Below are 11,074 nucleotides of genomic sequence, written 5' to 3' on the forward strand. Positions count from 1 at the left end.
TTTACATTCAATAAAGTTATTTCTATAAACAAAATTGTAAGAAAGTTATATTTATGGAACTTATATTAAAATAATATTATCTTTATTAATATGCTGAAAATACAAAATGTTATTTTAATAACTCTATACAAAATGTTATTTTGAGAACTTGATTGATGGATACTAATTTACAACTCTGATTCAGCTAATATAATTTCAAATTATTCATTTTAAAAAAATATTATTAACAATATTATCTTAATATACTTGAAATTAAAATACGTGTAATATTAATATATATTTTTTGTTAATATTTATTTCCTGTCCTTCTTTCCCTTGTTAATTAACATATTGTTTGGATTGAATGTTGTGAGCATAAACTCGACAACAGAACAAATTATAGAGGATGAAACTTAAATATTCCTTTTTTTTATTATGTGAAATATTCTAATTAGATTTAACATAGGACAAACATAACTAGTTATTTTAGTTTTGTCAGATAATTATTTTAAATACTTGTTATGTTTTTCTATTAAGAATTTTCAAAGTAATTTAATGCCTAGATATATTTTATTTCAAAAAAAAATTACTCTTTATTTGTATGAATTTTAGTTTTTATATTTTTTTCCTACGATTGAAAATTTATTTCATATTTAATTTTAAAGAGAATAATTTTTGGTAAAAAAATGTGACACTGTATAAACGAAGATAAAGAAGAATTATAGTGATTTGAAGTTAGCTCTTTTCGTCTCACTATTATAATGTTTTTTAACAATTGAGTCAAACAAAATCATTTTAATCAAAATGATATTAACAAAATTACATAGTATGTATAATAAGTGAGAGGTGTTACTGTGTTAATATTGTTTTGATCGATTTGACATAAAATTTAGAATATTAATTTTTTTAAGATATGAAAATAATATTTTAATTTTATTTAAATTTAGAATATAAAATTTGCCAATGCCAAATAAATCATTTTAGAGATTTGTTTATTTCTCGGTCTAGTTGAAATTTTTGAGAAATTCATGTTACAAAAGTGTGTGTGAAAAATAAGATTCGGAATTAACTTGTTTCTTTCATTAATAAAGATCGAGAATATCAATTTTTGGATGATTTAACTTCTCGATTCTTAAGAGATTCGATAACTCGAGAAATTCAATCATGAAAAGACTCATTCAATCTCAGTTATATTCGTAAAATAACAATTTATTAGTTACAAAATTCTAGAAAAACGCACAACTAATTCTTAAATTATAATTAATTTGTTAACCCCAAATTATAATCAATTTATTTTATTGTTATCTAAATTTTTTAGATTTCATTAAATATCTAAATTATCTAAAGAAACAACATTATTAAAAGTAAAAGGAGAAAAAAAAATTTAATAGTGGTTCAAGGAGAAAACTTCTAACAATCCAAACAAGAATGGCCTTTCAGCCAAAACAAGATTCCTTAGTGAATCATATTTATTGAGGCACCCATAGATTTTAATATATTGATCTATGAGCATATCACGTGCATGAATTATAACCATAATAGTTAATTAATTTGATTTGTTACCATTATCGTTTAATTTTAAGCATGTTAAATTAATAAATGTTCGAACTTATCCTAAAAATAGATATAAACTAATAAATCCACACAAACCAATAAAAATATTGACGACTCATTCCATTAACATAAAACTGAATTTTAATTAAACGGGTCTGAAGATTGTGAACTGGTCAAAAGTTTTTAAAATATCAAAAACTGATCTATACTTATTAAATAAAAAATTTAAAATATTTTTTAGTAGCAAATTGAGTAAATTTTAAAGCATTTTTATATGTTTTTAAGAAAGTTATTATAATTTAATAACATTATTTTATTGTTGAAACTTAAACGAGGAATACAAAATCTTAAATTTTAAGACCAGTTTAAATAACACCACTAAAAGAAATTATTAAATAAAAATTAAATTTTTAAAAATAATTAATTATTTTATTAAATAAGTTAAATATTATTTAAAAAATTAAAAAAATATTGATATCTAAATTAATTTATACTATTAATAAATAATTTTTAATTAAAATCTTAATAATTATTAACTAAAACCTTAATAATTATTAGGAAGAATAGGCTAATTATTAACTAAAATTTTAGTAATTATTAACTAAAATCTTGATAATACTTGATTAAAATTACTATTTTTAAAATTATTTATCAATAATAATTAATTTTATTATCTTTAAAATTGATTTTATTTAATTAATATAATAATTAATTATTTTTATCTTTAAAATTGATTTTATTTAATATTATTTTAGTACATTATGAATCTTAAGAATTTTAAATTTTAACAAAAATATTACACATTAATTTTTAATTTTAAAAATCATAAATATAAATAATATTTAAAAAAAATATTTTTCATAAAATCATAGCATTAAATAAAATTTATTATCTTTAAATAATATGTCACAGTAAAACCTACTTAAATTAGTATAAATTGTTGATGAAAATACTTTTTGCAGAAAGAGTCATTAAATAGTCGAAAAGTGAGTGTGGGAAAGATAAGATGTGATTGAAATGAATGGAATTTCAAGAAAAGACAGCATGCCTATGAAGAGCGGCGCCGGTTATTCCCATATTGCCCAAATCTTCTTTATTTAATTTATTCCATATTGCCCCAATACTTATATATTATTATTAAATTACACATACATTATAATAAAATTCTTCATAACAAAGTTTCATTTTTTTATTTTTTATTAAAAAGCAATATACGTTTTTTTTTTTTTTTTTATAATACAATCTCAAATTACCTATTTCAGCCCACACTATTTTATTTGTAAATTGAAATGTTTCGTTTTAATTTTTGTTATCAATAATTATAAATAGCTTTATATTGTGTTAAAGTATGAAACGTATCATATTTGATATATTTTAAAACATTTATTTGTCAAAAACTATTTTTAATATGAATTTCAATTATATAATACTTTTTTATTAATTTTGAAAGTAAAAAGTACTAATATTTTTTAAAATTAAATAGAGATATTAGGAGGTTAAAGGGTCAAAAATATAAATAGAGATGTTACGAGGTTAAAGTAAGAAGTTTTTGTTGCTTGGTTACTCTGATATTCTGCATTTTATTGTCCTGTTTTCTTCAGCCTGAAACAAGCCTTTCACCGTCTTCATCTTCTTCATCTTCCCATCCATATTTTAATACCTATTCCCTGTCATTTCTTTCTTTTCTTTTTCGCAAGGTTTGTGTTTGTTTTTTTCATTCTTCTCTTCCTTGCAATTTTTATTTTTGAGTGTTTTTCTCTTTTCCCCCTCTTTTTGAGTGATCGGATATTTTTGTATCTGGATATGGGGTTAGGGTTTTTCTTTAATGATCCTAGATTTTCACTTTGTAGTTTTGTTTCATTGGGAGGGAAAATCAAGGGTTCTTTGTTTTTTTTTATCCTAAATTTTCAACTTTTAGCATCTTTTCTTGACGTTCATTCTAGTGGGCATAATGGTGGATGATATCCCAATTTTTCTCTCTAATGGGGTTTTGGGTTAGATTGAGTATTGTGGAGTATGTGGAAACTGGCTTGGTGTGAAGCCTCTGATCTCAGATTTTTTTATGGTGAATTTGATGAGTGATAATACATTTGTACTTTTCAATATTTCCATTATGAATTGTGTTTTCTTTCTTAGATAAAAAGGATATCATCTAATCATATTATTCCTTTTACCCCTTGTATAAAATTGGTTGTTTTTATTTCACTATGATATGCATCACACTTAATTAAGCGGGGGATCATCCTACACAGTTTGACAATCAACTTTTGTTCATTTTCAGCAATTGAATTCTGTAGAGGCATACAGGTAAAGCAAGTTGGTTTCTGGGGTAGTTAGAATTACATGTGTTTTGTGGGCAGATGGCCACTCATGACATGGATCCTGATGTTGTTCGCTGGGGTCTTCATCTTCTAGATGTTTGCACACTTTCCCATCATGGTTCGCCTAGTATCCTTACCCACTATGATCCTGATTTTAGTCGAGTTGAATATGTCACAGAAGGCTTCTGTGACGTGGAGAATGACGAGGCTGTTGCACGAGCTTATCAAGAAGAATTATCACAACTTGACTCCATGGGAGCTTCGGGGATACCCAATTATCAGAATGAGGGAATGCAAGGAACTGTCTATACACAAGATTGGCCTCATTCTTCAAATGGAAACTATAATTATGGTAGATAGTTTCCGTTCTGAATTAGTTTTTTTGTCTTGTCAATTGTATTTTATTTTTTACGTAAATGGATTTTCTAAGTTTTTCATAAATTTTTCACCATTTAGGAAATGAGTCTCGTCAGAACTCTTTAGATGGGTCATCATACAATATGAAAGATGTGGAAAATTATGGTCCAAGTGAAAGGGGAAATGATATGCATGAAATGAATGCTTTTGGTTCCTCTAGGTCAGGAGAGGTACCTGTTGCCAGAGATGATGTTTGGGATTCCTTGGAAATATCGGATGAATCTTCTCTTGATGGCGAGGTTGGCAAAAGATTATATCAGATGGTTCCCATCCCTGTAAGTGTAGCTCTAGTCCATCCACTTAATTTTGTTTTAAGGTCATCATGTTTTATCTTCTATTATAATTTCCAATTGTATTTGCCATCAATTGATCCTCTTTGCTGATTTCTCGTAATTTTCATGGGCTAAATTTGCATGTCTAAAATTTAAATGACAATCTTTTCGCTCATCAGAGATATTCAGGGAAAATATTTTTTATTTGTTGATAGAAATATTGGAACAGATTGATGCTAATCAATGCTCAGATCACGAGAAACAAAGTTCAATGTAGAACAATTATGTGCCACCCTATACACTGTAACATTGACACTGAAGCTTAATAATTATAATTTATACACACCAGAACAGAATAATCAATTATGAGCAATCGTTCTACAATTGTGGGGTGGCAGAACAGAACACCTGAGGAACTCATCATGGAGCGCTTGGCTGTTTCTGCCGTCATGGCACAAATAACAAAAAATCGATGCAATTTGTGAGCTACGCCCCCTCATCTCTTATTGCACCATAGCTTGACAGGCTATGTGATTGTGTCACGCTGAGCAACCTTTGTTCTGCATCTGTTGGACGACTTCTAGTATGACAAAATGATTGGGATGGAGTTGTCAGCTGATGGGAGGGATAAAGGGGCTAGCTTTTTTTTTCCTTTGCGTGAGGTGGTGACAACTGATGCGAGAAATTAGAAAGAGACTGAATATTTTGTTTTGTTTATCGGGTGAGAAAGGTTGTTAGGTCTGCATCTCATATTGGCCCACTCACCACCCCAAGCAGTCCTAGAATCTGAGACAGTTTTTTTGCTGTTTTTTTATTATTAATCATGTACTCTAAGGTACTCTAATATTTAAAAGAATATTAATACATAATTATAATAAAAACAAATATGTAATACATGTGCACATAGAATTACTATAATAATAAGTTTCTATAGTTTAGAAAAGCGGCTGCTATATCTGCGCTGTTATCTGCTATTGACTGCCATGTACAAGATTAAAGTGTGATAGGTTATCAATGTTACTGTTTAGATATGGATTTCTTATTTAAGTAACACTTTATGGACTTACTTGTCTCACTCATGTTTGCAGCATATTCCTAAAACCAATGAAAAAATACCGTCTGATGATGAAGAAACATCGGATCATCAAAGGCTTCTAGACAGGTATTCATTTTATGTTTTATATCTGTTGGCTCGAATAGTTTTCCAGATAGAAGTGTAATTCTGCACAATTATTAGAAGAGAACTCCCTACCTCCAAAACACACACAATGAAAACTGTCTTAATCCGCCCTATGTATATTTAATGTGAGCTGTGAGGATATCTCATCCCCAAGAGTTGAAAGTAACAGAGAAACAGTAAACTGGTAATGCAGAAATGTTGACCAGTTGCTTTGTGTAATAGAGATGTTTGCGCTGTTGAAACATCAAGCAGAGCTCTGCAGTTTTGATGCTTTCTCTAGAGAAGGGTAGAGGAAGCAATCATCAAATCACCCCCATGTGTCTTAGTATTTGGACTTATTTGTGTCAATCTAGTTTCTGAATAACTTGGTGGTTTTGTGAAGAAGCTTCTGAATGACGTTGTGCCTTTATGATTTAGTTCCTACATCTGACCATGGGAAGTCCTTCATGGTATTTTTTATCCTTTGGAATAAGAAAGAGTTAGAGGGGAATATTTGACAAATGAGGTTGAATTAGTCAAAATACAAGAAAATTTGTTCTACCTAGCTCTTTTTCCTTTTTTATGGCCTTCACTTTGCATTTAAATTTAAACAAAATATATATCTTATCTTTGTCTTTTTGTTATCGACCATTTATCTAAATTTAAGAATTTGGTCTTTCTTAGATTGCAGTTATATGATCTGATTGAGAATAAGGTTCAAGGAGATGGTAACTGCCAGGTTGGTTCTTTATCCTTATTATTGGGATGTTCAATTTCTGTTTTGAAAATTTATCTGTTCTTGCTAGAGAATTTGTAAATTTATTGTGAGAAAAGCATATTTAGATTTTGGCGTTTTTGTGAAATAGATTGGCAACAGGATGGGGTTTTGCTCATCCTGGCACCTCCCAAACTATGCACCCTACTTGTCCCTATTGATTGCATGGTAGTTATGGAAAAGCCTGAACTTGCTCATTCCTATGAAAGCTTCTAACCTATATTTATACCAATAGCCTAATCACAATCTTTAAGAAGTAATAAGCAACCCACTGGAGTGGTTGTTGGATAAAACAGAGTGGTGGGAATCATACATTGATAATAATGGCAACAACTCATTCTGGAAAAAAATTGGCTAAATTTTCTGGTTATGTACAAAGACATAGGAGTACTTCCTTCAAGTTCCGCCACCTTTATTTAATAACCTATTAATAAATAACATAATGTCCTCCATTTACTAGTAGTTTGAATTAAAAATGTTTAGTTTCTTTAGATTTTAAATTGGCCTGTAATTAATGTAAAAGTCCGTACAGTACTCATTAGGATCAGAAATAAACCAATTTCTATACTGGTGGACCACATAGTTCATTGATTGTGTTTTCCACACCGAAGTTAATCAGTATTAAATTCTTTTTCCGTTTGTGTTACTATACAGGTTATTATTTATTTGTGTTGATTTTGTCTATCACTACCATTTAAAAAATTAGTTATTTTGGTAGTGGAGTATTTGTTGAAATGGTTTTGTATAATTTATTGTGATATAATTAAACATTTTGAATTTTCTAAATATAATTTGTGAACATTACTGCATGTCAGTGAATCATTAAAATTTCATGCTCGTTAGTCATAATACTCTTCAATTAAAAGTGTGTCTTACTGGAGTCATATTATTTCAGTTCCGTTCTTTGTCAGACCAACTCTATCGATCTCCAGACCACCACCAATTTGTGCGGGAGCAGATTATTCAACAGGTTCATGGGTGTACATTGTATTTCCTCTTGAGTGCACTGTCTTATATTCATTTGTATTGATACATTACTTGTTTGTGTCCTTTGTCAGCTCAAATCTTCCCCAGATCTATATGCTGGTTATGTTCCCATGGGTTATAGTGATTATTTGAAGAAGATGGGCAAGTATGTTCGTATTTCTCATTATGCTATATTATTTTTGTTGATATGGCTTCATTATATTATGTGTTTACTGATAGCTTTTTGAGTGGATGTACCAGGAGTGGTGAATGGGGTGATCATGTCACATTGCAGGCTGCTGCAGATTGGGTATGAGGAAATAAACATTTTCCATTTTATTTTGCCTCCCCTATAATGCTTTTCTTCTTTTTATTGTCTATGCTGTCTAGTGCCTTTGCAAAGTTGTTGAGATTTCAGAGTGGAAAATCTTTGCGAATGTAATAGTTAAACAAAATTCCACTGGGTTCTTGGGCTTTTTTTGGTTGAAGTTCAGAGAGAAATGAGAGAAGACTTTATGTATTCTCAGAAAAATGAATTAGCCAACTTACACTAGGCGAGAGATAAGCTATATATATCTGTCTAACACTGGGAGTTTAATAAATTATAACATATTAACAGGTTTTAACTAACTGTACAGCTGTCACGAGCTGACAGGCCTAAACATAAAAGAACTAGTGCTGCAAATAGTTTACAGAGTAAAATACCATTCTGTTACTTTTAAAGTTCAAATGTTTCAAGCAATTATTTTAGTCCATCGCTGATTTATCCAAGGCTTTAAATGATTAGAATTGTAATCTTTATATTTATAGAAAAACAATTTGGGGCTTTAAAACTGCCATAGGCTTCTAGCATCAAAGAGGTCAGGAACTAAGAGAGCTTTGTTCCCTTAACTACTGAGTCCACCCAGCTTGACTGAAATCAGTTAAGGTACAAGGTGGCTTCTGGATATCAAAAAGGTCTAGGACTAAATATGAAAAAGTGGTTAGGAATGGTGATATGAGATTTACTTTCAAAATTTCTTGATGTATAATTTTCTAATAATATTATTTTTTGAGATATGTTGCTTCCATTCCGTGGGAATTATGAATAGAATGAGTGTATCCTGAGGTAGAATTTAAACAGTATATCGTATGTTTGAATGGTGGATAAAATCTGATATCCACTTTGTTAATGTAAAATCCTCATTTATCTGTGACTGATATAATCATTTCTTATATGTCCTTTCAGTATGGTGTCAAAATTCTTGTTATTACATCTTTTAAGGACACGTGTTACATTGAGATTCTTCCACAGATACAGAAGTCTGGAAGAGGTAAGATTCTATTAGCACTTTTTAAGTATGTACTCATGTCTGTGCATGTGAGTGACTTTTTAGATTTTTGAAAGAATAATTTGATAACTAATTCTTAAAGAACTAATGTGGTGATGCACGTAACTGTTAAGATACGAAATAATTTTATAAGAAGATATTTGGTGTGTCACTGTTGAGAGAAAAAAAAAATGATAGCCAAGGTATTTTGGACAAAGAACGTCACTTGAAGCACCCATAAGGAAAGTTGATTGTATAAGTCATGCGGAGAGGAGGAGAGAGAAACTAAGAAAACAATAGAAGAATTTTTTAAGATGGATCTCATGGAGAATAATATCTCCAAGGATTTTGGTTTTTAATCGAGTGGAATGATATTCTTTTTATCTATGTACCCGACGTTACCCAAGTGATATAAGGTTTTTGTTGTTGTATAAGGGCCAACAGCTATTGGTTGAATTGAAAGTATCAATAAATCTAGTGGAATGAATATATGTGTTATGTTGTATGTGGAAATTGTGTACATAGAAGGAATTTTTTAACTGTCAAACTGCTTGCAAATGGGGGAAGAGAGTATAGAATGATGACAATGTTTGATGATGTAACTTTTTATTAAAAATGTTTTTATTTGATAAATTAGTTATTATAAGGTTGTAAAAATATTTCGATTTGTTACTGAATAAATAGATCTTATAGTAGTAGTTTCACATGTTACACTAACATATGAAATTAACAAATCATACATGGTAATAACTATGCAGATGTATAGTAAAATGTTTTCTGTCTTCACTTTTAACTATATATAAAGTTATCACCTGGTTTTCATTGTGTTCTTTGCTTATAGTGAAAACAACTTTTTTTTTTGTTTACTCTAATTCCTGTGCAAATCTTTGAAAACAAGAAACAGATTAAAAACAAAGTGACAGTTTTGTAATTAAAAAAACGAAAACAGAAGTAAACAAATCTTAATGTGTCAACTATGGTGCAAAAGGCTTGATATTTACAGATAGTATTTGAAGTTATGCTTCAGCAGCATGCTTAGTTTGTGGCTTGTGCGATTTCTGCAGTGATATTTCTGAGCTTTTGGGCAGAGGTGCATTACAACTCAATCTATCCAGAAGGAGGTAACATCTTTAACTTCTATTTACGAATAGAGTATAAGCTGAAGCTCTTCAATATTTTTGACAATTAATGTACTTCCACGTAAATTTTAATCTTGATAATGCTCTATTAAATCTCTATAGCATGTCCTCCAACGCTACTATTTATTAACTAATTATTATGCTATGAATCCTGTTTACCAAACAGTGGCTAAAATCTCTCTAACAGCTGCAATACTAAATTTCATCCATTGTGGGATAATACACTATTTGATTTTCAAAATTGGGAGTTCACTGAGTTGCAGTTGGCTGAAGAACCATATTTGTTTCATGCACTATGAATTCACATATTTGCTAGCCATTTTTACAGCTTTATGTGGAATTTTTTGTCAGACTGCAGCTTATGAACTCTAAATATCTCCTTAATATTTTATTGCTTTGTTTGATTCTTTGAACCATCCGTTGTTTGGAAAGAAAAGAGGACCAAAAATCATATTAAGAAAAAAAGGGAGAAAGTCGCCTGTGATTATAATTTTACTTTTACCTGAAGAAATATTTTAGAGACGCTTTTCCTCATTTGTTCTGTAATCAGCAATGAAAAAGAAAAAAACATTGCTAATTTTTCCCTGTTGATTGCTGAAATTGATTTAGCTCTAATGTTTCACATGTCTTTTCCTATTCAGATTTGCCCTCATTTCAGACAAGGAAAAAGAAGAAATGGTGGAATTTCGGTGTATAGGAACAGTCTAGCACATTTTGATGCAACCATTTCATACATCAGTAGTGGCTTCCATCGGCATTGTAAAATTATTTGAGCTTTTAATGTTTTTAGAGCTGTTGCTAACACTAATTCCATTATTTTGTATATATATATCAACATTTTCGTTTTATGTATAGAATTTATTCTTTTTATATATATTTATTTTATTTATCCTTCTTTTTCTTGCGTAGTTTTGAAGAATGATTAACTAAGGACGTGTTTGAAAAAGAAAATTTTCAATTTTTAAGAAATTTTAATATACTGAATTTAAGTATTTATTTTATTATTGAATGTTTTGTTGGGATAAAACAATTAAAATTTATTAAATTTTAATTTCTTTTGTTTGGATACATTATTTTAACTACTATTTAGTAATTTTTTTATTATAGTATTAAATATATTTAATGATTAAGAAATATCAATTGGTAATGCTATTCATTTGAAGTTGGTAGAGATTATTTATG

The 11,074-nt window shown here is 29.2% G+C and overlaps 1 protein-coding gene across 1 annotated transcript; it reads left to right on the forward strand.

Moving 5' to 3' along the window:
• The first annotated feature begins 3,073 nt into the window (after positions 1-3,073).
• LOC137828609 (OVARIAN TUMOR DOMAIN-containing deubiquitinating enzyme 9) lies at positions 3,074-10,787 on the forward strand. Its single transcript, XM_068635251.1, has 11 exons — positions 3,074-3,230; positions 3,815-4,206; positions 4,311-4,546; positions 5,632-5,705; positions 6,387-6,441; positions 7,373-7,447; positions 7,536-7,609; positions 7,705-7,753; positions 8,672-8,756; positions 9,818-9,874; positions 10,534-10,787. The coding sequence occupies exons 2-11, from the start codon at positions 3,894-3,896 to the stop codon at positions 10,587-10,589; spliced, it is 1,074 nt and encodes a 357-aa protein (XP_068491352.1). The 5' UTR covers positions 3,074-3,230; positions 3,815-3,893; the 3' UTR covers positions 10,590-10,787.
• Positions 10,788-11,074: the final 287 nt, after the last annotated feature.

Source organism: Phaseolus vulgaris, chromosome 7, assembly GCF_000499845.2.
Source record: "Phaseolus vulgaris cultivar G19833 chromosome 7, P. vulgaris v2.0, whole genome shotgun sequence".
Taxonomy (NCBI): domain Eukaryota; kingdom Viridiplantae; phylum Streptophyta; class Magnoliopsida; order Fabales; family Fabaceae; genus Phaseolus; species Phaseolus vulgaris.